The 26,431-nt window shown below is 41.5% G+C and overlaps 10 protein-coding genes across 10 annotated transcripts; 4 read left to right on the top strand and 6 right to left on the bottom strand.

The window, feature by feature from the left end:
* Positions 1-2,778: 2,778 nt before the first annotated feature.
* Positions 2,779-4,872, top strand: SS1G_00890 (hypothetical protein; the record flags this gene model as incomplete). The annotated part of the gene is made up of 3 exons (XM_001598751.1): positions 2,779-3,178; positions 3,231-3,301; positions 3,367-4,872. The coding sequence occupies 3 exons, from the start codon at positions 2,779-2,781 to the stop codon at positions 4,870-4,872; spliced, it is 1,977 nt and encodes a 658-aa protein (XP_001598801.1).
* An 875-nt stretch (positions 4,873-5,747) lies between these two features.
* Positions 5,748-6,944, top strand: SS1G_00889 (hypothetical protein; the record flags this gene model as incomplete). The annotated part of the gene is made up of 1 exon (XM_001598750.1): positions 5,748-6,944. One exon carries the CDS (start codon positions 5,748-5,750, stop codon positions 6,942-6,944), a length of 1,197 nt encoding a protein of 398 aa, XP_001598800.1.
* A 3,077-nt stretch (positions 6,945-10,021) lies between these two features.
* On the bottom strand, positions 10,022-10,684 carry SS1G_00888 (hypothetical protein; the record flags this gene model as incomplete). The annotated part of the gene is made up of 1 exon (XM_001598749.1): positions 10,022-10,684. The coding sequence occupies one exon, from the start codon at positions 10,682-10,684 to the stop codon at positions 10,022-10,024; it is 663 nt and encodes a 220-aa protein (XP_001598799.1).
* A 1,016-nt stretch (positions 10,685-11,700) lies between these two features.
* Positions 11,701-12,411, bottom strand: SS1G_00887 (predicted protein; the record flags this gene model as incomplete). The annotated part of the gene is made up of 5 exons (XM_001598748.1): positions 11,701-11,874; positions 11,944-12,044; positions 12,183-12,216; positions 12,274-12,303; positions 12,409-12,411. The coding sequence occupies 5 exons, from the start codon at positions 12,409-12,411 to the stop codon at positions 11,701-11,703; spliced, it is 342 nt and encodes a 113-aa protein (XP_001598798.1).
* A 370-nt stretch (positions 12,412-12,781) lies between these two features.
* Positions 12,782-13,087, top strand: SS1G_00886 (hypothetical protein; the record flags this gene model as incomplete). The annotated part of the gene is made up of 2 exons (XM_001598747.1): positions 12,782-12,877; positions 12,950-13,087. The coding sequence occupies 2 exons, from the start codon at positions 12,782-12,784 to the stop codon at positions 13,085-13,087; spliced, it is 234 nt and encodes a 77-aa protein (XP_001598797.1).
* A 656-nt stretch (positions 13,088-13,743) lies between these two features.
* SS1G_00885 (hypothetical protein) lies at positions 13,744-17,636 on the bottom strand (the record flags this gene model as incomplete). Its single annotated transcript, XM_001598746.1, has 3 exons — positions 13,744-13,906; positions 13,958-15,207; positions 15,246-17,636. The coding sequence occupies 3 exons, from the start codon at positions 17,634-17,636 to the stop codon at positions 13,744-13,746; spliced, it is 3,804 nt and encodes a 1,267-aa protein (XP_001598796.1).
* Positions 17,637-18,683: 1,047 nt separating this feature from the next.
* Positions 18,684-19,825, bottom strand: SS1G_00884 (hypothetical protein; the record flags this gene model as incomplete). The annotated part of the gene is made up of 2 exons (XM_001598745.1): positions 18,684-19,598; positions 19,652-19,825. 2 exons carry the CDS (start codon positions 19,823-19,825, stop codon positions 18,684-18,686), a joined length of 1,089 nt encoding a protein of 362 aa, XP_001598795.1.
* A 1,878-nt stretch (positions 19,826-21,703) lies between these two features.
* SS1G_00883 (predicted protein) lies at positions 21,704-22,622 on the bottom strand (the record flags this gene model as incomplete). The annotated part of the gene is made up of 3 exons (XM_001598744.1): positions 21,704-21,853; positions 22,211-22,315; positions 22,512-22,622. The coding sequence occupies 3 exons, from the start codon at positions 22,620-22,622 to the stop codon at positions 21,704-21,706; spliced, it is 366 nt and encodes a 121-aa protein (XP_001598794.1).
* A 426-nt stretch (positions 22,623-23,048) lies between these two features.
* Positions 23,049-23,581, top strand: SS1G_00882 (predicted protein; the record flags this gene model as incomplete). The annotated part of the gene is made up of 2 exons (XM_001598743.1): positions 23,049-23,058; positions 23,328-23,581. The coding sequence occupies 2 exons, from the start codon at positions 23,049-23,051 to the stop codon at positions 23,579-23,581; spliced, it is 264 nt and encodes an 87-aa protein (XP_001598793.1).
* An 844-nt stretch (positions 23,582-24,425) lies between these two features.
* SS1G_00881 (hypothetical protein) lies at positions 24,426-25,176 on the bottom strand (the record flags this gene model as incomplete). The annotated part of the gene is made up of 3 exons (XM_001598742.1): positions 24,426-24,500; positions 24,684-25,021; positions 25,080-25,176. The coding sequence occupies 3 exons, from the start codon at positions 25,174-25,176 to the stop codon at positions 24,426-24,428; spliced, it is 510 nt and encodes a 169-aa protein (XP_001598792.1).
* Between the last annotated feature and the right edge of the window lie 1,255 nt (positions 25,177-26,431).

Here is a 26,431-nt window from a genome sequence, read left to right as displayed (position 1 = left end):
AGTTCATTGGTGTTACATTCTCTCAACGAGGTCTTGCCTGATGATTGGAGGCCTTTTTCTGCTGGTAAAATTCAATTCATCTGATTTGAATTGTAGTTTGTTACGTTTGCATGCTCGGGAAAACTCCATTTCCTGCTTTGCTCCTTTTCATTGTCTTGGATTTATTTACCTTTTAAAAATTCTCTTCTCCTCACCAGCTACAGGCCGGCTCTACTCCAGGCACTCCGAATGTTCCTAAAGTCTACAAATTTCAAATAAGACAGGCTTTTGGAATCACATGGTAGCTGATGTGGAAATAATAGGCAAAGACGAGAACTTTTGATAATTCTCTAATGATCGGTCCTTAATTCTCACAAGAAAAACACGAATGTGAAGATGACATAAAAATAGAAAGACATAAGTTTGATGGAGTATGGATTAATTATAAACATAAAATGGTACCTACTCCCTCAGATATGAGAATCCCATGGTGTTGAGATAGACGCACATGCTGTAGAAAAGAAAAAGAAAGACATTGCAAATGAAATAAGACTGCAAATATGTGAAATATTGAGCGGGTACCTTGCTTTAGGAACTTTGGAGCCTTCATGTTCCAATGCCACTAGGGTAGAACTGCTGTGTTCGAACTTTCGAATATTTTCAGCCACGGATCTCATAAAAAACCCCAAGTACTAGTATCACCACAAATATCTAACATCCAGCAAGACGATATCAGGTTCCACTCGATCCCGATGTTGAAGTCCATATTCACTATCTCCAACACTCAAACTCATCCATAAACAAGAACGACACAAACCCAATCTTGTCCTCACCCACATCTAACATAATCATCCGCAAATCTCGAACCTTCACCACGCGATCAGTCTCTGCAAAAGATAATCCAGCGACGGCATGATTCCTTCAGAGGGAATTTGTTGCACATCGCATACGAGCCGACCCGTCACTTTTCCTAGATTAGTAAGTCATGATGACTGTTTATACGAGTTATCTGATGCTTGCGCGATCCTTGTGATATGTTGTGATGATTTTGAAGTTTGTTTTAGAGCCTGCGAATAAAATCCTCCTGGGGGGGTTTTTTCCGATTTTTTTACGTGGCGTTAATGTCCTCTATCTTCTCTATTTTTTATACCAGCTTTATTTTTACTAGTATCATGTGATCACATGATTGTAATTGATATAAATAGCTAAAGAGATTCTCTTTGATATAAAGCTCAAGAGCTCTAAAACAATGTGGGCGCAAGCACACCCAAATTTTAAAAGACAGGTGAATCTAGTCTGGGAAATCATGGCGATGATAAAGTTTAGATGTGATAGGAAAGGTGATAAAGAGATACGAGATGGGAAGTAAAGTACTCATGGTCAAAGGATGTCTGCGTTATATACTTGGCGTAACTTGTGAGCCGTCTTAGACGGTATGTGTATGAGAACAACAGTAAGGTTATAAATGGTAGATGATGACAAGCGAAAGCACGTGTTTCAATTATTCTGCTGGAAAGCGGTGATAAACGGTATGAACTTTTGTTGCATGTCTCATAAATTGCTTGTTCAGGCGTTACATTTCATTGCTTTTTCCTATCGATCGAATGGGAATAAGGATAATTTTTGGGCCTTATATCCAGTTTCTCAAGAACACTCAAATCGGGTGGTTTCAATCTATGTGATCCTGCCGATTGACTTTGATCACGTTTTTTGAAATCGGCACAGATGTGTGGGATCTCTCTCTTATGGTTCTTGCCCCATAGAATGAGGATGGTCTATTTTAGTAAAGAGAACCCAATCAACGAGTTCGTCTTTATTCCTACGAAAATTCTTCGCGACGACGGCGATGTCCTAAACTTGATATATATAACCTCTTTTCCGGAGATGTACAGTCTGCAGCAACAGCATTAAATAAATCACATTAACCTTCGGACACACCGATAAATCTTCCAAAGCCCTGTCTGCATATACTCTGTCTGGATATTCCCCATCTCATCAATTCTCCATATCCCCTTCCCCGCATTTTTACAATTCATTGCTCGATCACATCGAGTAAAATAGCAGCCTTATCTATAATTACTTATCTTTATATCAACGCTATCTCAACTATCACAGTCTCGATGAATCCACCCGGCGTTTGTCAGATAACGATGCAGCTGTTGATAGGTCTCGCTAGAGAATGATTCGCACGCCAATATTAGTCTGTCCATGATCAAAAGACTAAAATCATTTCTAAATCAGAATCATAATATCATAATCCCGCATGATTGGGGAAGGAGCCCATCAGCTCTCACGAAAATGTATTACATGAGCAAAAAGAGACGCGAAAATGTTTCATGATACTCCGTATGAGATCATGATCCTGGCTCGATCTTACAGCGTGGAGTCTGCGTTGCGTTGCGTATCTCTATCTCCTATCTATCTCACCAAAGAAATGTGTGTGGAATATGTTTTTCTACGAGTAATGGCCGTTTTTTTTTTACTTGGATTCACTGCCTTGCTTGGTGTAGATTCATTTGTCTGTGAGAGAATGCTCAAAGATAAGAACCGAAAGTAGATAATGGTCTAGCTAGTCCAAGCAAAGGATTTCGAACCACTTGACTGGGACAAGAGACTAATAAAGTTAATCAGTTCGCCGTGTCTATGCTTCTTTCTCACATTGTTGTGTAGGGATCCAAGGATTTTCTTATGCAGCTGCAGAGAAGGGGTAAAAGGATTTAGACGATCCTTGAACCAGAAAAGATACATAGACGGCGTCCAGGGTCCTAGTCTTGTCCAACAATCTATATAATAGAGGTAATGTCCGTCTTCAAATATGAAGTTGATGAGTCCAGGGACGCTAGCGGTACTAGACTAGACGACGAATTCACGCCGTTACTTACTACCAGTGGTCCGTCGAAGATCCAAGAAAGTGTAACCGGTACGACGTCACACAAAAACACTTCATTGCATCACAGAAATACATTCGCTTCCATTTCTAAACGTTCTTCCTCCTCCTCTTCCTCGAGTCGTTCAAGTATTTATTTCAGAGATATTACATTTCATTCTTCCGACGAATCGAGCGACTGCTTTCTCGACTACATCATGGAGAAAGTTAGAAATACAAGGCTTGGTTACTGGGCCGATAAATTGGCAGTAGAGAGCGAACCCGGCTTGACAAATGCTCAACTCATGTTAAACAACCATGATTTGAAGCCTGGTGAGTTGTCTATACTATGTGCGAGGACTAAATACTGATACATAATTCCTAGTCGAACCAGAACGTAGACAATGGGGAGCGTGGAATTTTGTAGGATTTTGGGTCGCGGATTCTTTTAATATTGTGAGTATGCTTCCAAGAAGTTTTCCCGGTTCAGGAAGTGAGATTCTAACATTTCGACCAATTAGAACACTTGGATGATATCATCGAGCATGATCGTTGCGCCCAGCGGTCTATCTTGGTGGCAATCATGGCTTTGTGTATGGATTGGTTATTCCATTGCAGCTTGCTTCATTGTACTCACGGCCAGAATCGGTGCCACTTATCACCTTTCCTTCCCGGTTGTCGCTCGATCATCTTTCGGTATCTGGGGTGCTCTATGGCCTGTCTTCAATCGTGCAGCCATGGCTTGTATTTGGTACGGAGTGCAGTCTTGGATTGGAGGAGAGTGCGTTCAATTGATGATCTCTGCCATCTGGCCATCATTCACCAAAGTGCACAATGGAATTCCTGATTCTGGAACAAACACGGCGGCTTTTATATCCTTCTTCATCTTTTGGCTTTGCTCACTTCCAGCGATTTGGTTCCCGGTTCACAAGATTCGTCATTTGTTTACAGTCAAGGCATATGTGGTACCAGCTGCAGGCATTGCATTTTTCATCTGGGCTATCGTTCGCGCAAAGGGTCTTGGTCCAATCGTCAAACAGGGAAATACAACACATGGAAGTACAATGGCGTGGTACATGGTTACAGGAATCATGTCTTCCATCGCCAACTTTGCAACTCTCATCGTGAATAGCCCGGATTTCGCACGCTTTGCTCGAAAACCCAGAGATGCTTTCTGGTCACAACTCATTACCATCCCCGTAGGTTTCGCGGTTACATCTTTCATCGGTATTATTGTTTCCTCGTCTTCAACCGTCATCTTCGGTGAAGCTATCTGGAATCCTCTCGAACTCCTTCAATCATTCCTCAATGAAGGTAGATCTGGAAATCGTGCCGGTGTATTCTTCATCGCAACTGCATTTGCTCTTGCCCAGCTCGGTACTAATATCGCAGCCAATTCCGTATCTGCAGGTACAGATATGACAGCTCTTCTTCCACGCTACATCAACATCCGTCGTGGTGGATACATCTGCGCCATCGTAGGCCTAGTCATGTGTCCCTGGAATCTTCTCTCTAGCGCCAACAATTTCACGACCTACCTCTCCGCTTATTCAGTCTTCCTATCCTCCATCGCCGGTGTCATTGTCGCAGACTACTACGCCGTACGTAAAGGCTACCTACAAGTTCGCAACCTCTATTCCGCTAAGAAAACCTCTCCATACTACTATAGCCTCGGTATTCACTGGAGAGGCTACGCAGCTTACATCGCTGGAATCCTCATCAACATCGTCGGATTCGTAGGAGCAATTGGAAAAGAAGTACCCGCGGGCGCAACATACATCTATAAGTTAAATTTCTTCTGCGGATTTATTGTTGCAGGAGGTGTATATTGGACTCTATGTAAATTCTTTCCGGTCCCTGCCACTAGCGATATCTGGATGGAAGTCGGAGATGAACTCGATGATCCGAGTATGGCTTATGCTGGAGAGGAAGGAAGTGACTTTGATGGGGAAACGGGGAAGGGTGGACATGAAAGGGTAAAGAGTATGGGTAGTGGGAAGAAAAATGATGTAGATTTGGAGGCTTGATAGATGGCCGTTTTACTCACCGGCTGGTTTTTTTTTTTTTTTTTTTTTTGGTTTGGTATTGCTTGAGCGTGGGTGTTTAGAGGAGCTTTGATATCTATCGCATGTATGCATGCATGCATAGATTGGCATGGATGCTATGAAATTAGGATATTTCGGGAGATATTACTGGGATAGAGTCCTTGGTATGTAGATGGTAGATCATAGAGATTGATACCTTTAACTCATTTACTACTTTTATATCTTGACTCGATTTTGATTTTGTTACTGAGTTCTTTTCTTTCTTGATCTCGATACTTACTTGATGCATGTCTAGTATATATTGATGAATTTAGATACACAGTTAATCACTTTCATAAAAGGCTCGGGGTTTGAGGGCAGTGTGTATGGGTGTATGATGTTGGGTCACCAAAAAGAGAGGCAGGGGGTATGCGCAGTGGAGATTTGATATGAAAAGAATTTTGAGTAGGGATTTATGAAGAGGGAATGGGAATTGGATTTTTTTGATGTGTTTTACGTGTGATTTTCGTGAACAAAGGTGGAAGTCAGAATTAGTAATCAATTCCTGCTTTGTGAATTATTATGTTTTGATTTGTGATGAGAGTGAATGAAATGTATCTACCTAGCTATTGCTAAGGTCATCACATTAAAATATAATGCTCCAAACCGTGACGTCATTGAAGCTAATGCGGCCGCTCGTCACATATCTCCTCAAACCCAGCCTTCAATTCAACCTCAATAGCGACAATGTAACATCATCAGCATGTGCGGAAGATACGTACTACATCTGGTAAGCTATCAACGACTCTATCGAAGAAAGACTTGCTAATACCATAAAGCGACCTTCGGAGGTTCGCCAATATCTCGAAAATGAGAATATGCCTGTCTGGAAAGCGCCGGACGATGAGGGTGTTGGCGCACCAAGACAAAGTTACAATTTTGCTCCGGGATATGATGGTATTGTTTATCGGGCGGATGTACCAGATTGGGGTGCGGGACCGAGACAACATAAAGAGGCTGGTGCTGATGGGACTGAGGAGAGAGCTACCGAGTCAGAAGCTATTGAGCAAGAAGAGCATGCGAATGAGGCTATTCGATATAAGCTACAGAGTATGAAATGGGGTTTGATACCATTTTGGACGAAGCGCAATCCTGATTATGGATCCATGATGAAGACTATTAACTGTCGTGATGATTCTTTAATTGAGAATAGGGGAATGTGGAATACGATGAAGCAAAAGAAAAGGTGTATTGTAGTTGCAGAGGGATTCTATGAGTGGTTGAAGAAGGGAAAGGAGAAGGTACCCCATTACATCAAGGGAAAAGATGGACAATTAATGTGTATGGCGGGACTGTGGGATGTCGTTCAATATGAAGGTTCGGATGAGAAACACTATACTTACACCATCATCACAACGAGTTCGAATAAGCAGTTGAATTTTCTACATGACAGAATGCCAGTCATTCTCGACAATGGTTCGGAGGATCTTCGTACTTGGCTTGATCCGAAAAGATCATCTTGGTCGAAAGAACTTCAATCTCTCTTGAAGCCATATGAGGGAGACTTGGAGATTTATCCAGTAAGCAAAGAAGTGGGAAAAGTGGGCAATGATTCTCCTAATTTCATTGTCCCAGTGGCAAGCACGGAGAACAGATCCAATATTGCCAATTTCTTTGCTAAAGGGGGTAAGAAAGATGCAAAAGCATCATCTAAACCATCAGATGCACCTCAAAAAGTCAAGGAGGAAGACACTAAACATATACCAATCAAAAAAGAGTCTACAGACACAGAAGATCGCAAAACTATTGATCACGATGGCTCTGAGGATAATGCAACTTTACCTGTGCCTGAAAGGGAAACCAAGCAAGGAATTAAACGCGAACTTGTCGATGCTCATATCGAGGAGCCCCCCAAAAAATCTATACGTACGTCTGCAAGCCCACAAAAAGATTCTCCGCCTGTGGTATCGACTCGGAAGACTAGAAGTGCTACGAGCAATAACTATGGAAGTCCGAAGAAATCTTCAGATCAGAAAAAGGGAAGTCAAAAAATTACAAATTTCTTTACCAAATGAGATCAATGGAGGCATCGTCACAAAAGGCTCATGGCATATTTTTGCATAGCGAGATGGAATGGAATTTGGTGTAGGTAATTTACTGGTAGTTCGGGAAGACCGTATTATGAGTTTGGCAGGCACTTTGTGATATCTGTTCCAGAATCATTTTGCGGATCTCACTTCCCACAAACAATCTTTTAACCTCCAGCAATATGATGGGTGCTACATGATGGTCCATCTAATAGTCGGTTAAATAATACTACAAGCTTTCATAATCTACCTGCTGGTTGATAGACGTGGTAAGATTATAACCTTCTTGAAGTTTAAAAACCTACTGTGCAACCGAGTTGTGCCAGCTGGACCCTCCAACGATTCTTCGTGAGGGAAATTATATTCGCCTCGATATAATTTATTCCAGATTCGTGGAAGTAAATGACACACATTGGTATAGCTTTTATTACTCTCTCTGGTAGAAAGTTTACTCCATGGAACGTGGTTTTCTATAATATATACCCTATCTTTGCGGTTGTCGCTTTCATATTTGACCATTTGGCCTACCTACATTGCTGTGATGATGTGGTGTAAACAGAAAATCTTCCGATCAGTATCTGTCTGCAGGAGGAGATGATGAACATCGCAATGCATCCTTGGTATCAACCTTACGGGGTCCCTAGATTCAGAGCAACCGCCTATGAATGAAAATCCCCCATAGCAAGTATCCTACAAACTTAACTTCAAATAAGCTCTGCCTGTATCACTGTTAGGCAAGTACAAAGATATCCCCATTCCATTTGCTTGGCATGTTTGATATTGCGTTCAAATATTAAATGAAACTTCTGGAGGGAGGTCTGTCGTTGCTGCCCTAAATGATGTATGGAGATTCATCACTCTGGAATCGAGTGATTTTTTCAGCACGGTTAATCTTGAGGGAGAGAGATTTTGAGTTCTGTGTGAGCTGATTTTCGTGGGGATTGTCATTTTTGCGGTTGGCTATGGTGTGGAATAGATTTGAAAATGGTTTAATGCTACAAAGGTTGGATGAGCAAGGCGATTTACATAAAGAGAGGGAAATGCAGGAGATTCATGTTCTTCACGACTTAAGCAATACTAAGTCAGAAGTTACAATCACTCTTTTCGAATAGATCTTCAACAGCGATACTTCAGGAGTGAATATTTAACCTGAAGCTCTCTATCCTCTCTACAAATTGATACTTCTTCCCCAGCTCGTCTCCGCTGCCCAGACCTCAACAGAAGTTGAATACATGGATGAGCGTGCAAATATTGTCAAGAGAGCTATATTCATCGATATTGCCACTAATTATTGGCTTTGAAATTCGAATTGGGCTTGAGGGGGAGGGGTGATCTAGTATGAAACGCTTTAAAATTTTTTAAAGCAGCTATAGCTTCCAACGGCGATGTTATTGATATCCAAGGTCTTGGATTGATCATATGTTCGTTACCTCCATAAGCAAAACGACGGAAAAGGAAATTAATAACTCCAACTCTTAGCAACATATCCTTCGATCTTACCCAGGGAAAAGACTACTATGATGGACGTATATATATCATACACACCAAAAATTAGACTACCGTCTCTAACTCCTACACCCACGACCCCTACAAAACCACTCTCTCTGATCGCCCATTCCAACATCATCGTTTTGAAGATACAGATCATCAATAGCCACACAATACAGTAACTACCATTCCAAAATTTGCTCTATAATAGACATTCCTCCTTTTCGGAACTGTCTCTCATATAACAACTACTTTTCGAACGCCAACATAAACACCATTATCGATATTGATATTAATACCAAACACGCGCAGCGTTTAATACAGAGTAATAAATTAAAGAATATTAGTGATTGTTTCACCGTGCTTTAGTGATAATTCTACACCAAATTTCTTTCTCTCTTTTCCCCCTCCCATTCTCTAAGTCTTATAGGTTCTTTTTTCCCCAAGGAGTTGCCTTTAAATATACACATGTACATGTACATGTGTATACGAATAGATATGCAAATGTAATCGAGAATGATTGATCTAGGTGCTTCGGTTGGAAAAAAGCAACAGTTACTTCAGTTCAGTTCTGTACTCGTATTTGTATTTGTATTCTGGTGTTTGGGAACTGTAGGTGCTGGGGCTGGTTTCGATTTGTAGGGAGTAAGGGATTGAGTAAGCGAGCGAGCTCAGAAGCTTAGAAGGGAAGTTGGAATCCATGAGATAGGAGCGAGGATGGATTAGAAATATCATGATCGAAGGGAGTCTTTAGGAATTATTTGAGGAATGGCGATGTGTGAGCTGTTTATATTGAGAGGGGGATGAGGTGGATATAAGAGGACGGATATGCTTAGGTACTGTCACGAATCGTCCCAGGATTAGTGTCCTGAGGCAAAGAAGGATCACGTGATAGAGCCCTGGGAGCTTGTAAAGCTCCTAGAGGCTCCCTTTTCCCTAGGTATATAGTCAGAGTAGTTTCATAGTATAGGAGCTTCGTGCTCAACTTAGTTATCAATTAGTTTACCTACATTCTACTTGATCTAGTAACGACTTCACTTCCAAGTGAATACCAGTGATAAAGCCTTAACCCACAACTACCAGCCGACAAACCTTAGGCAGCCGCTGCCTCTAGTACAGTATCGTTACAATATATAAATGAATGGTCTAGCCGTAATGGCTAGGCAAAAAGAAGTCATATTTATCCCTCCAATGATCTTACTTTACCGATAACCATTGATACCTAGTACTTGTCTGGATCTGATCCTCAGGCCACCTAAATCGTATACTAATCCCGAGTAATCGTATCATGTGTGGACATGGTTAATGTACTTGAGGTTTCTTATATAATAAGGGTGGGAGGAAAGCAGGGGTTTCCGTCACAACTATGTATCAGAACTTAAGAGATTGAATACAGGAGAACGGAAAGGAAGATCAGGAAGGGATGAAGTATTATATTTCTACCCTAAAGACTTTCTATCTATTTCTTCTATCCTTCCCAATGCATATACGATGCAATCATTCCTCATTCCAAACTTTTCTTTCAGAAAACCAATCACCCAATCCCATCTAACCAAACTCCAACCGTATAATACAATCTAAAGCCCCTCCTTCGCCAGCATATCCGCAATATCAAGATAAAAAGCAATTGCATTAAACTTCCTCGTATTCCCCGTCAACTCCCCCACCATCCACCTCACCCTATTCGTCCAATTAATCAAATCCAAATGACTAACTCCCACCAAAGTCCCCTTATACGTACCCCAACGACTACTCTCCACACTAACTAACCCATCATTCGGACCCTCGACCTTCCGCACAATCCCATGACTCTTCCGAAACGCACTCCACAGCTTCGGATCACAGGTAGCTCCATAACTAAAGTACCTTACGCGCTCATCATCCGGCGTCTTGGGATTAAACTCCTCATTCATATATTTCCTCGTCAACTGCATGAACGCCCCCGTACTAATACCCACCTCATTCAATTTGCGAATCAACCTAGGAATCATCCCATGCCACCAACTCTCCTCAAAACAATAATCCGCAAACGCGCTTCCACGATGCGGCGTCGCGATCGTCGTCAAACTCAACACTTCTACATTTTGCGGCTGTAATCTCGAGATCATAAATCGTGCATCCAGTCCTCCCATGCTATGCGCGATAATATTAACGTTTTTTCCATTAGCTTTCGCGGCAATATCTTCTCCTAATACAGCGGCGCGCTCTTCGATACTGCCCGAGGCGGGGACGGAGGTCATTATTACTTCAATACCTTTGGCGCGGAGAGCGTCGGTGATGCCACGCCAGTATTGGACGGCGGGAAGAAGATTGCCTGCGATGCGGAATTCGTCGAAGCCGAAGAGACCATGGGCAAGGACGATGGGATTTTTAGGTGTAGCTAAATGAATGGGTTACTAACGCAATTTACATAAGTGAAAGATAGGAGGAAACATACCATAACAATCTCTAATCGTAGCAAAATCATCCTCAATTGCCCTACCAATATCACTAACCTTCGGATCCGCATTCCTCAGATCCTTTTCCTTCTCATGGTGTCGAGCATTTGAAGTATGAATTCGTGCTGCATGAATGAATGAAGTACGACTTTGCAAAGGACTCGTTTGCGAGGTATGGATAGCTGAATTATGTATTTGTATTTGAGAGGCTGTTCGGGTAGAAAGTTTACGGGGGCGGGAGATATCGAAGGATAGCATTATAGGTCGTTTTCGAGGTATATTGTAGGATAGCCATCTTGTTGACCCTACACGAACGACCTGAAATGTCATAATTGGATTTTGTACATTGAGTTTGACTAAAATTGATTTCCATGGTGAGAAAAGTTGGGTTGGAAGGTGCTTGATAAATTTCGCGGGGTTAGATTTTGGTAGTAGAATTCATTAGTGACGTAGATGGGAACATGTGATTGGATTCCGGGAGTGAAACGGGTATTTGCTAAAAATAGTCGTATTAGAACCCCAGATCAATATCGAAACCCACAGGATAGTTAGTTAAAGGGTCCAAAGGTGCAAAGTTGGAGCACATCGACACATTAAAACATATAAATTGAACCTTAATTTCAAACTGAGGATATATTTGTTGTTGAATCGCAAGCTAGTCTATACACAGGTTATCATCAATTGCCTCTTCACCACTGCTGTAACTCCAAATATAACTCGCATCATGGCGCAATACTGAGAGTCCTCATCACCAAAGTATCTCTTCCCCGAATTTCCCTTTGCTCTATCACTTCCCCAAAAGTTCAGGATTGAGTACCCTATTTTGGTCCTTCAACACGTTCAGGTACAACAGGCTTAACATCAAAGACTGCTTTCAACAGATCTGATATGACTTGACTTTCCCCCTTCTTGCCTGCCTCCTTAATCTCCTCCAACTTCTTCTCGGCATCCTTATTGGCATCCTCTTCTGCTTTCTTGTTACCGCTCGTGTGCTATCCGGTATATCAGCACTTCCATTCGTTCCCAGCCAGAGTAACCCCATCCTCCCAAGCATAACATACCTCTGCCTCAAACTTCTTGAACTCCTCTTCCTTTTCCTTTCTATACGCCTCGATTTCCTTCTTTGCTTCGTCTCTTGCTTCCTTTACACGTTTTGTGCGGTCTGGTTTTATATCAGCCTCGTTCCAATCCGCAGACGTTATATTGTCGTAAACATCTACTCACATTCTCTAGCTGTAGGTTAAACTATTAGCAGATGATCCAACTGTGCCAATCCTCTAGCTGTAGGGCTCCAACTCACCTTTCTGAACGATCTTCTGTGCATCTCTCTCTGCCTAACCTCTAAATCAGTATCTCCATCCTGCTCCCCATCAACCAGAATCCAAACATACATCAAGCAGCGTCTGAATACCCGCCGAATTCTGTGCCGACTATCACCACACAATTAGCAAGTCTTCAACAACTTAACATGCAAGCCATCCCATGCACACATATATCCCCCAACTAAACCACGGGATTAAACATACCATCTTCAAAAACGACTCTGCTCTGCACGAACAATAGAATTAATTCAAAGTATCCTCCGTTGCAAATATCAATCGTGTCTGAGAATCGTTATCAAAAGTTGCGCAAGAGTAAAGTGGAGAGTTAACGTTGGATTTGGGATGGTTGAAGCTTAGATAGCTCCAACAGAAGCAACAAGCTCTCCTGGTGTTACTGTGACCATCCTTGTCCGGTAACTTCCGTCTGTGCCTATCGTATCGATTGTAGGTTATTTCTCCAATTGGAGAAATCACTGCACCCCTCCAGTGTTTATTTTGTACTACAAGTACACATCAAATATTTGGAGAACTTCACTGCGTTTTAATTCTTACACCAAGCTTCGTAGACAGCAACTCAATGTCTCGTGCAGCAAAATTAACCCTCCTCGGCACTTCTCTTTTCGCAGCCAGCACCATAGTCTTCGTACATTATGCGCAAAACGCCGAGAAAGCTGTATGTCACCCCTCCCAATTTCTCCTTTCTCACTGTTCAATTTAAACTGTACATATACTAAATGTTACACAGGCAATGCATGCAGGCGTAATTCGCGACATGGAACAACAGCGCATAAAAAAAGAACGCCAGTTAGACTTTGACATGCAGCGGGCGATGGAAGAAGAATATAGGAAGGTGCAGAAAGTCAGCGATGGGACTGCAAGGTGACATACTACCGCGGCTTGGAATGGGTATATATTTTATGCCTAGGAATTACAAACACTGGAACAATTAGCCGCGGGAGCGATTATATATTATGAAACTGGGTACAGGACAACCTCAATGCCTTCCTGATGGGGATGTATGAGTATGGAAAAGAAGGCCTTTGGACGTTAGGAATACGTGCAGCGATTGTAGAATGCCGAGCATGGAATGAAGTCATCTCAGGTTTATATGTACTGTACTAATAATAGGGTATGGAGATTAAATATACAGGAAAACTCTACACAAAGAAATGAAATCAACACAACAGTGCAGAGCATCAGATCAACTACCTGCTATTATCTTACTCTTTATGGCTAAAGAGAAAATCTCAATATGATAAAAAGTAGCAGCACCACCGAAAGTCACGATGCGTGTCCAATATACCGCTTTTTTGTGCATCTTCAGTGTTAGTCATGGAGAATATCTGGCAGAATGTTCCTACTGATGAGAAACGCGACTAAACTTTTTCATCCTATGCAAATGATTTGGATATTCGCTTCTCAACGGCATGGCCACAATCTTCCACTTTCCTTCCCAAACGCCACGTTATGCAAAGATTCGCAAAACCAGGAAAATCATAATCTACCCCAAATCCATTTCGTAAATCAGATCATACAAAATCAGCGCACTGTAATGCCAGATCTCTTGGTGAACATTCTTGTGGCGATGTTCATTGCTGCCAACTCTTGGAAAAGCAATTTAGCGGCGTACGGGATGTGGATTTGAGAAATCTTAGTCTTATTCTTGCAGGGACGACACTCGAAGGAACCGGTATTAATTTTACTATAATTGAGTCAGCATAGTTTCATTCTTGACTTCCAAACATCAACTTACGCAATCGGTGTCATCAGTCCACAGATGTCGCAGATATGAACTCTGAAAGCATCCGAAACCTCAAATAATCTCTCCTTCAAGAAAGCACTTGCACCATGAGAAATCATACAATCACGTTCCATCTCTCCGAAACGAAGACCACCATCTCTAGCACGACCCTCTACAGGTTGTCTTGTTAAAATTTGTACAGGACCTCTGGCACGGGCATGGATCTTGTCATCGACCATATGGCGCAAACGTTGGTAATATGTCGGACCAAGGAAGACTTGTGCCATCATCTTACGACCAGTATGACCATGGTACATGATCTCGAAACCACGAGAATGGTAGCCATGTGCACGGAGTAGCTTGGAGACTGAATCGACAGTGACCTCGGTAAATGGTGTTGCGTCACCCTCAAGTCCACGCAAAGAAGAAACCTTACTCAATTGACACTCGATCAAATGTGCAATCGTCATACGAGATGGAATAGCGTGAGGATTAATAATAAGATCCGGAACAACACCCTCCCTCGTGAACGGCATGTCCTGTTGCATGTATGTGATACCGATGGTACCCTTTTGTCCGTGACGGGAAGCAAATTTGTCACCAATTTGAGGAATCTTCGTGGTTCTCATTCTAACCTTCACGAATCGGAGACCTTCGGCGTTGGTGGTAAGAAGTACTTGATCAACAAGACCACTCTCGGTGCTTCGAAGAGGTGTCGACGCATCACGCTTGACATGAGCTTTTGTACGTTGACCCATCTCTTCGGAATCAGGAGCAATCGGCGCTGTCTTTCCAATAATGATATCAGCACCAGTGACACGAACACCAGGTGCGACAATTCCATCATCATCGAGTTTCTCATAGGTGCCCTGCTTAAGCTTTAGGGTGTCGGATCTATATGGCTTCTCGAATTGCTCTACAACGTTCATACCGATACGCTTTTCTTGATCAGTGTATGCTCGATAGAACAAACTTCGAAACAGTCCACGATCGATACTACTTTGATTCATGATAACGGAATCTTCTTGATTGTAACCCGAGTAACACATGATGGCTACAATAGCGTTTTGCCCTGCGGGCAATTCTCTGAATTTCAGGAACTCCATAGAACGGGTAGTGGCGAGAGGCTTTTGAGGATAGTACAAAATGTTGGCCATGGTATCCATGCGGACATCGAAGTTAGTGAGGAAAACTCCCATAGCTTGTTTACCCATAGCAGATTGGTAACAGTTACGGGGAGACTTTGTCGCAACGGAATTAGCCTAGAATTAATAAATTCATTATTGGACTTAAAGCTTACCTGATTATGATCCGGGAAGGGAATGATGCTTGCACAGATACCCAGAATCATACTTGGATGAATTTCACAATGAGTCCAGACGTGCGCAGTTGGATTGATAGGTGCCTTGACACGCTTATTCAAATCACCGCTGTCATCAGGACGAATTTGATAACCAGCTTGAAGCTGTCGAGAAATATCCAAATCTTCAGGTGTCATGGTAATCATAACAGTCTCCTCTTCCTCGGCGTCTAAATATTCAACCACACCATCATTAATCAAACCTTGGAATCCATAATAACCATGGTGTACTTTCTCATCCTTATCCATGTTCGATGGCAGAGATTGATCATCCTCCAAACGGCGGATGTGATCCTTGTTCAGTACCAAATTACCTTTGTTGGGGCTGTCTGGATCATTGTCGATGACCAACAGAGGTCTGCACACTCGTCCTGCATCAGTGAAAATCTTGAACTCTCTGTCTCGAATTTCTCGAATAAGTGAGACTTCATGAGAAATCAAATGTGATCTACGAAGATCTTGTACACATTTAACCAAATGGGCAGGGTCTCGATGGACACCAACCCAAACACCATTGACGAAGACCTTTGTTGCATTGGGTGCTCGGAGCGGTTCATACTCCTCCAGCACTTCCATATTTCGTTGAATCATGAACTCAACGATTGGATCACTTGGCGTACCAACTGTAACGTAACACATCAAAGCTAAATTCTTGACCAAACCACAAGCTTGACCTTCTGGCGTCTCTGCTGGACAAACCAGACCCCAATGAGTATTATGCAGTTGTCTAGGTTTGGCGATCTTTCCATCACGTCCGATAGGCGTATTGGTTCGGCGCAAATGAGAAAGTGTTGATGCGAAGGTATATCTGTTCAATACTTGAGAAACACCAGCGGTAGAACTTGCTGCCTTCTTCTGGTCACCCCAGTTACCTGTAGCCAAAGAATATTTCAGACCGTTCGTGATCGTCGTGGATTTCACACCCAGCGTCAAATTGAACTCTCTGTTGTTTTCCACGCAACGTTGCAGGTACCTGTAGACATCTGTTGTTAATCTGCGGAACAGATTTCTGAAGAGCTTTGCAAGTAAAGGTCCAGCTAAATCCAGACGCTTCTTGCCGAAATGATCTCGATCATCGGTCTCCCGACGTCCAAGAGCACATTGAAGAAGTTTGTGAACCATGTAACCCAAGAAGAAGGCTTTCCTGGTCTCGCTACCTTCCTTTTGAGAGATATGAGGCAACAGCTCCTTCTGCATGATGTCACGTGCATATTTAATACGCTTATCACGAGTCAAAGACGTACCGTTACCACGTTTTCCAATAAAATCGAGAGCAACTTCACGATCTTGGATGACGAAAGCCTCCTCGATACATGGTTTCAACATCTCGAGCATTTGTGTGTCATTACGATCGTAGCAGATGTGGTTCAAGATATCCTCGTCTGATACAACGCCAAGTGCACGAAAGACAATGGCTATTGGAATGTCTTGCTTGATGTAAGGTAAAGTTGACTTGACAGTTTTACCAAAACCTCCTCGGCCACTGTCACCCTTGTCATATAGTTTGATCTGTAACGAGGAGATAAGGCGCGAACCCTTCTCGAGAGCGCTTCGAATTTCGGCCAAGTATGAAACTGCTTGGTTCGCTGGCTTCTTAAAGACTTGAACGATGTTGGCCGCACTGCGCTCTTGTGCGATGAGAACCTTCTCACTCCCGTTGATGATAAAGTATCCACCTTGGTCATAAGGGCATTCATTCCATCCGTAAAGATCGTCTTCGTCACAATTCTTCAAGAAACAATACTCCGACTTCAGCATCATAGGTAATTTTCCGACATAAACTCGTTCTGGAGCCGGACCACCTTTAGCACCATCAGGGTCGCCATCTTCATACTCCCAAACTAACCGTGTAGGATGTTCTCCGCCGTTCGCCAAATCAGCTTCTTGCTCGTCATCCAGCTCGTTGAGAGGAACAGGACGTTCTACGGCGACTTGAGTACTCTTCGTCATTTCTATGTAAAGGGGACTTGAATACGTGAGATTTCGTAAACGGGCTTCTTGTGGCAACATGACTTGTGTGCTACCATCGCCTTCGGTCATTGCTGGTCGCGAAAGCATAATGGTGCCGAACTTGATTTCGTATCTGCGAAGCGCGATAGGATTGTCATTCGATGATGGTGGGTTGTTTTGATCAAGTGTAAGCTGTGAATTTTCTTCGACGAGCTCTTGCATGGTTGTTTGAACAAACTCATCGAAAGAGTCGATTTGTTGCGAAACTAGACCTTTTGCATCGAAAAAAGAAGAAATAACCGTCCAGCAGTCCTCCGCCGTGATACCCGCATCCTCCTCTCCAAAGTCATCATATTCATATCCTTCTTCGTAATCAGCCATATTGTATTAACGCGAGATCCGCTATATGTCTGTCAATCGAGTTGATATTGGAAGGTTGATAGGATGCCGAATTGTCGTTGATTTTGTCGCAAAGGCAAAGTTTGAGAGCTGTCGCCTCGAACGAAAGATCGGCGCGTCCCCAGGACCAGAAGGACCTCAAGAACAAAGAAACAATGGCATAAAGATCATACAACAACTGGCTGGAGGGATTTTGGATAACTGTACGATGATATTGGTGTTGTTGATGTTGAGGCTCGGGTCTCAAGTTCCAAGATTCAAGGAAAGATTAATGAAGATACAGAAATATTTAGTTGCTGGATGAACCCTTTCAAAGAAGTTGTTGCCCAGAGCATGCATGTACAGTAAGCAGAAGTGTGTGGTACATGAGCTTAACTTTTCGAGACTTAGTGTTAAACGCGGAATAACTAATATCCGGAACCGGAGAAACCCCTTTGGTTATTCCATTGTTAAGGATTTGTACAGACTTCCTCTATGTTGTAGTCGACGGACTGACAACAAAGACTTTGTTATTTGCAAAATCTCATTATGCACCCATACTTGTGCTTGTGCTTGTGCTTGATATCTTTGTTGGTTCTGCAAATTTAAGACGAATAACCCTATAGCTACTGATGTTTACTCAAAGTTTGGGATAGGTTGGTGAAAGGATAATTTTTGTCTAGATATTTGAACTTACACAGCAGCAGAGAAGATATACATAGGCAAGGGAAAGATACATCATCAAGGGAATTACTGGACAAAATATCATTAGCAATGGATTACACAAGCATTTATTTATTCAGCATGACACATTCACCTTATACTGATATCCTTTCACTTGCGAGTGCTCATAGATTTGAGCGATGGGTCATCCAAACATGTACTCAACATGTCACATTTCGTTTTATACTGATGCCTTTTGGATTGGAATCTTTCGCCACTTTTGCAAGTACTTATCGATTTCAACTATCTCCATTTATGTGCTACCCCTTATCTGCTCCATATACATTTATCCATATACCTCCAATTCCAAACGGTCTCTATATCTATCTACTGCTTTAATTCATTTGCATGCTTTTCATTCACCAAGACATAGCGGAATCGAGCCTTTCCATCCTCCATGTCAACAATAATTTGGTTTGCCTCCGACATTGGTCTCTCCTCAATGAATGGATGGATCTTATTTTTGGCAGCAAACTCGAGCATCTCATTGATCTCCTTTGGTGTACCGATAGCACTACCTCCAATCTTGAGTCCTTTCACAATCAAGGAAAACATATTCAAAGGTGGGATAACATCCTCCGGCGCTCCGACTTGAATGAATTCACCTTTGGTTCTCAACAACTGAAGATATCCATCAATTGGCATGTCTGGGCTGGATACAGTGCAAATGATCAAGTCAAGTGATCTGGCGTGCTTCTTGGACCAATCTTTCTCCTCGGTGGCAATAAATCTGGTGGCACCCATCTTCTCTGCATCGGCTTTCTTCCCGTTTGTTCGCGAAATTGCAACAACCTCTTTGCAGCCGAGACCCTTAGCCCATAGAAGACCAAAGTGACCCAAACCTCCGATGCCAACTATGCCGACTCGTTTGTTTGGTCCGGCTCCGTTGTTGACAAGGGGTGACCATACTGTGATACCTCCACACAGCATAGGAGCAGCCTCGGCAAGAGAAAGTTCGTCAGGAATCTTGAAAACGAAATTGGCTGGACCCCGCCAGTAATCTGCATAACCACCGTAGGACTTGGAGCCATCGGGGTATGCCATGTTATAAGTTCCAACAATTCTTGGGCAATGGTTCTCTAATCCACTTGCGCACTCCTCGCAATCTGGCTTGAGGCAAGCACCGGATTGTGCACCGACACCACATCGATCGCCGAGCTTGATGTGCTTTACATTCTTTCCGATCTTCACCGCAGTACCAGTCAATTCATGTCCTACACAGCACGGATAGTTTGACGGGCCCTATAGACAAATCGTCAGTCCCGTTCTGCATTTTCCACCATATGAATACATACCCATCCAGACCTTAAAGTATGAATATCAGACGCACAGATACCACAGTAGGCGATTTTAATATCGACATCATCCTCTGTCCAGGTCTTCGGTTCAAATTCTTGCCATACCATACTTCCCTTGGCCGCCTCCTTATCTAATGCCATCCATCCTTGGAATTTATATGAACTTGCCATTTTCGATTTTTGTAAGTCGTCTGGTGAGTTTAAAGAGTCTTTAAAGTGATATGTGAGGGAGAGGATTCTGTCTGTAGCTACAGAAGCAGGAGTCTTCGTGGGATTCGACATGATATATACACACAATGCTATATTCTAGAACACTACGCCAAGGTATGATGTTGCGTGTATGCTTGCATCCACTTTTCCCCAAACTGTATATTTTGATCGAGAGACAAATAAACGAAAGCTATTAAATCCGCAAACAGCACCAATCAGATAATCACAAGTCGAGTCATGAAGCTGGTCAAGGTTTTTTTTTACTACCAGCGGCAACAGATCATGTTATTGTCTGAGACTCTGAGCAAGAGAAAGCCCAGCCAAGGAAGCCAATGATGTCGATAGCGTTGTTGGCAATTCCCGTTTTATTATAAATCACTACCGGTTCTGAGTACTAGTGCGAACTCTGAACACAATCGAGAGCACGGAGTAGAGGAATCTAGACAAATAATGGGGATTTCAAGGACTTCAAGCTTCGCTTGAAAAAGTATATGCAAGTTGCTGACCTTTTAAGCTTTATAGGAGTTTAGGGAAGAGGAAAATGTTTATGCAGGTTGCTGACGCTTTGTTTATTTTTAGTTTTATGGGACTTGAGGGGAAGGGAAGGGATTATCTACCGATGCCAAGGTCTCAGTGGCTGGAGATAATTGTGGATCGATCTGTTAAAGCCTAAAGGTTCTGACATCAACCACTTTGGATGATAGCTCTTGGGCTTTCGAGCGACAGATAGACCTCAATTCCATCCTAAATCAAGAACTGTCCTTCGGCGACATGGTATAATCTCCTATCCATCGGTATTATTTTAACGAATCTTGGGTGCAATGTCCCACTCAAAACCCTGGTATTTCGGCACTTTCACCGAATATTCCATTCGAGTTGAAACAAGTGTTTCCATGACCAATATCGGTTAACAAACACTGCAATTGAGATACTGTGAATTGTTGTGAACTAGATAGAGGACATCACAAGCACTACATCGATAGACTTTCAGATTCATATTACACATCTTTTGGAATGGCTGACAAATCAATTGTTTCGGAAAAAGTTCCGGAAATATTTTGGTATGTGGAGTCAAGCAGTCTTCAGATATGTGCGGTCTGTTGGTTCTGAGGTTTACCGACACCGACAGTATTCGGTGTGGAACTTGTAATTCGGATTTTATTTTCTGAAATTTTCCGAGTGGAAGTATATTAATAGACTCCCTATGATATTATGACTTTGTGTTTGGAAAGTAGTGTTGTTGTGGTTCTGTCTGCGTTTTCTTTTTGTTATATATTTGATATTTGAGGTTATTTATTGCTTATCAAAAATGTCGTCTGTATGGCTTTGGCAGTCGACTGAGCTAGGTGATACCTCTTTCTTACAGATGGATTGTTATTATTGTCATATTTCGGTCATTGTGAAGGAGATGAATTGCCTCAAGTTGAGTAGTTCCCTGCTGCTTTCAGATATTCTGTTACATTCAAATCACTCATTGCTTTATAATATCATAATACTCCGCCATACAGATTTTTCATGAAGTTTTAACCAGGAAATGGGTCTTTGTGCGGCAAAATCTACTCATGATTGTCTCTTCCATATAAGTGCATTGACTTATATTTCCACGAACCTCCCAACTTCATCCTGCTACCATTCTATACATCTTACATCTCTATAGCCTCGATTCCTTTCATTTTCCTTCATGCGCGAAAGACACGCCCGGTGTCCTCATGTTCCTTTTCATCCTCCATATTTCCATTATCCCCAATGCTACAACTATTACTACTAGCCACATTTCATAAGATATCCATCCATCTACTAATCCGACTACTGGTATGGATGACAACAGTGACTCTATCTCTATAGGAATTGTGACTGCAAATTTTGCATATGCCCCATTAATGGTCGATAATGCCGCGGTCTAATATATTGTCCGCAGTTACCGGTCGGTGCACCTAGAAATTCATCGGAAGTACCGGAAACGGTGTTATTGGGAATCCTCATACTATACTACACTCAAATGATCATTTTATGTTTGAGAATAGGGAAGAGACGACAAATCTCGCGCTTTTAGCTGGAATTGTTTGAGTTGGTGGACTAAGAGGCAAGTATCAATGAAGGCTTAGAAGAGTTTAAATTTTTGGATAGTTTGATTAAGATAGGTTTGATATTGGTCCTCATGTTCAGAAGATTTTTACTTCTTGTATGTAAATATCTCAATTAATGATTCCCCATTCATCTCCAAGCATTCAATCTTTGTGTCTTAAAGCATGTTCCATATTGTATATCGACATATCGACACATTTACCCAGCTTCTATTCGTAACGCATGATATAGATGCCATTTCATACAGCTCGATCTATATACCTTACCATTCCGCTCCCTTCTGATCTTCGCTTCGTATACGAATATAATGCCTGGCTCAAAATCTTTGTATCCTGTGTTTTCTTCATCTACATCTGATATCTTAAACTATGTTACGAGGTTTGCCGTCTAGATCACGTGGAAGTGCTCTAGGCTCTCGAGGTGGTTTATAAATAGGCGTCAAGCAGGGACTTAAGTAATGACCATAATGATATGCAATCCGCAACTAATAGTAGAGTATACTAAATGATTGATCTTGAGCACGAAGCTCTATACAAAGGAAATCCATCTTGATTATATAGACCTTCATGCTTCGTGGCTCGAAGGGAGCGAGGGGATCGAGCTTCGATCCTTTCGCTCTCCTCGATCGAAGGGCTCGAGAGGCCAAGCCTTCGAGCTCTTCGAGTCCTTGCATCACGTCTTATTACTAATCCTGTGACCTAATTGTTACCTGTCGTAACAATTAACCATGTCCACACATGATACGATTACTTGGGATTAGTATACGATTTAGGTGGCTGTCACGATTCATTAATTCACGTGACCTCGAGGACCTTGAGGACCTTTTGGACCTTAGGGTCCCAAGGGTCCTCAAAAGATGATATAGGGTATATAAACATTCATTTAGTCTCGTGGTTAAGGAGCTTCGTGCTCAACTTAGTTATCAATTAGTTTACCTACATTCTACTTGATCTAGTAACGACTTCACTTCCAAGTGAAGACCAGTGATAAAGCCTTAACCCACAACTACCAACCAGACGAAACCTTAGGCAGCCGCTGCCTCCAGTATAGTATCGTTACAGTGGCCTGAGGATCAGATCCGGACAAGTACTAGGTATTAATGGTTATCAGTAAAGTAAGATCATTGGAGGGATAAATATGACTTCTTTTTGCCTAGCCATTGCGGCTAGGCCATTCATTTGTGTATATATAGAGTAGCTATCCCCATCTACAGGTGCTCTTCACCTGTAGATTCTAAGTTAAATACAGTTGCTGGTCTATAAACACCCTTTTGGTCACACAACCCCTTTCAACAATTACAAATAATTAAAAACAATCTCAATCTGAATCTCAAAATAATTACAAACAATTAAAAATAATCTAAACCTCAACCTTAAAGCAATTTCAAATAATAATAATAATAATAATAATAATAATAATAATAATAATAATAATAATAATAATAATAATAATAATAATAATAATAATAATAATAATAATAATAATAATAATAATAATAATAATAATAATAATAATAATAATAATAATAATAATAATAATAATAATAATAATAATAATAATAATAATAATAATAATAATAATAATAATAGTAATAATAATAATACAATCAGCTCATACTTATCAATATTATAATATACACACATTAATATCCCCAAATAATCAACCTATAATTAATTATAAACCTTCACAAGATAAAGTAGCTACCAACCATCCAAAGAGCTCAAAGAGATTAAGTACCCTATATAGAGTAGAATAGTAGTGCTCAGCCTGGTTTAATAGAGGATGGTTTATATACATATATATTAGTACCTGGGAAAGAGTCGATGAGGATGATCCGGATCAAAGGGTGTAAAATAGGTGGCTTTACATCTACTACGTACGTAATGGCTTAATAATAGCGCAAGCAATATATAAAAAGGATAAAACGGGAAATACCAATTCAGAAGGCATAACGATACAATAGGAACATTCTATAAACATATAAATATCAAATAACAGAGAAACTAATATGTAATTTGATTCAAAAACTATAAAACAAATCGACCCTATCTCTCCTACGAAAGATAAGATAACCTCAACTATATTACCACCCATACATCTAAAATCAATCACCCATCGCATTACATCAAAACCATCCAAACTCCCCAATGACGACTAGGAGAGAGAATTAGATGGATACGAAAATGCAATCGATGAGATGCAAGCGAAGATGTAAAACAACCATTTCCTTACGCCCGCTAAAAACCATAATATAACGAAGATGTAAATGAAGTGGAATGGTAACTGGCGGGATGAGGTCTCGACTCGAGGTAGTACCACCAGTGGCGATTAAAGAGGTTGGGAACCTAAACTACTGACATGGACTAAATGTTCAAGTAGAGTTCGAAGATCGTAATGACGCTCGAACAGGTATATCCTTTATGTCTCCTTATATAATCTCGAGTAGGATGCATAATGCAGAAGAGGATGAAGTGTTCTAGATGCCCTTGATAACTTGGGTACGCTCGGCATTTAGTTGAGCGGCATTTCGTTCATGACATTCCTTCTTGCACTAGAATGAAATAAGTCAGCTTATAATTTTATCTTTATGCATGATTTCTGAAAGCACATCTCCTAATCCAACTTGCCACCATTGAATCTGTTCTTCCTTCCTAGAACCACAAAATACGCCTTGAAGAGCAGACTCCCCAAAGTGAAACTCGGGCAATACATCATCGGAAGTAGGGTAACTCACGTCTTCTAATTTCACACACTTATGATCCTCCAACATTCTGTGCTTCCCACAAAATTCTCCCTCACAGAATCCACAGTGTCCTACTATTCTTTGTGCTGCCACCCCACAGTCTTTATAATTACACTTAATCTTCTTGGGTGGCATACCGCCTCTTAGTGTTCCTGCGACGTGGATTGTCGAGTCTTGAGTGATATTATTCGAGGTGAGAGTTGATGATGGTGGTAAATGTCTTCCAGCGTGTACGAGACGTAATGTCGAAGATGGAGAGGATGTACGGAGGGATAGAAGGTGAGCGAGGTTTGAAATGGTTGTGTCTTCCGGGACGGTTATGGGTATAGCTAGATTACGGAGTTAGCTGGAAACTATGGGAACGGATGAATTTAGAATAAAACATACTGTCGCCGGACAAAACCTTAACAAAGATTTGCATTGATTGTGATTGTAGTTCTGGAGAGGAGGATCTCGATGAAGTGGTGCTTGAAGGAGTAGACATGATGATGATGGTGCTTTGATGTTGATGTTGATGTTATCGGTGAGAGTAATGCAGAATACAGAGTTGAAGAGTGATTGATTGTAAATGAAGAATTGTTTAGATTGTAGATTATAGATTGTAAGGAAGATTGAAAGGAGATTCGGATTTCTTGAGTTGAGACTTCGTTGTATTCGTTGTACTGTGTAGTGTATTCGTAAGAAGAAAGTAATCGAAGGTTCTTGGTTGACAATGAATGACTGACTGGTTTGACAAGATTGGCTTGGTGTCTTGTGACGAGGACCGGAGACGAGAATGTAGTCTAAAGTCTTATCTGACGAGTTCGAGGTGAGGCGGTATCGGTATCGGGTATTGCGTATTGGATTATTTCAATAGTCTGATTATCCTTTTTAATGCAACTGTTTGTTGTCGACTTCTTATTCCTTGATGAAAGAATCCAAATGATGTGGAAGAGGTTGTTTGGAATGTATGGATGCAGTGAATTTGAGAAAGATCTTTGATTAATTTGATTTATTTATAAAGGAATCATGATGTATATTGAGAAATTAACTCAAATTGGAGAGAATAGCATCTACTGGTTTCCTTAATCTACTCTGTTCGATTCATTGAATGCCATCATTATAGTGGAAATTGGTAATTTATTTTATTAACTTCACACCTGGATGTGAATCTAATGGGAAACTAAAAGTCCCTTGGATCCCACCCTTTTCCACCCTAGACGTCGGCTATATTTAGTGTGATTACTAGAGGCACACTATTCCGTCTATGAATGTGTTTTATATGCATTCTGCTTAACCTCCTTCATTCTCCACTCATGAATTCGCCTCGCTTCATTTCATCTCTATGACTTCTAGACTTTATATAGGTAGCTACCTAGGAAGGAATAACGATTCATACCAAATTAAGTATATCTATCTAATAATGAATTAAAATTACAGTACCAATAATCAATCAATAATTGGCTTCATTTAGCTAAGATGTCCATCTCTTCAACGTCTGGTGGTCCATAGTGTAGAACTAACCGCGAATCCCCTCTCTCCAGCACATAAAACTACCTAGTAAGTATAAAGAGCATCTGGAACACAGCAAACAAACCATTCAACGAGCCATTTCCATAATGCCTTGTTAGATTGTAACTCGTTACACCCTACCGGAATAGCTATAATAGATGCGTACTTTCAAGACTCTCGTAACCTTATGTACCATACCACCCCACCCTTAATGAACCACTATCGCTACAAACACGTACCGACCAACC

The sequence above is a fragment of the Sclerotinia sclerotiorum genome, genomic scaffold (genome assembly GCF_000146945.2).
Source record: "Sclerotinia sclerotiorum 1980 UF-70 scaffold_1 genomic scaffold, whole genome shotgun sequence".
NCBI lineage: Eukaryota > Fungi > Ascomycota > Leotiomycetes > Helotiales > Sclerotiniaceae > Sclerotinia > Sclerotinia sclerotiorum.
The sequence above is the reverse complement of the archived record's forward strand: the minus strand, read 5'-3'. Positions and strand labels throughout refer to the sequence as shown.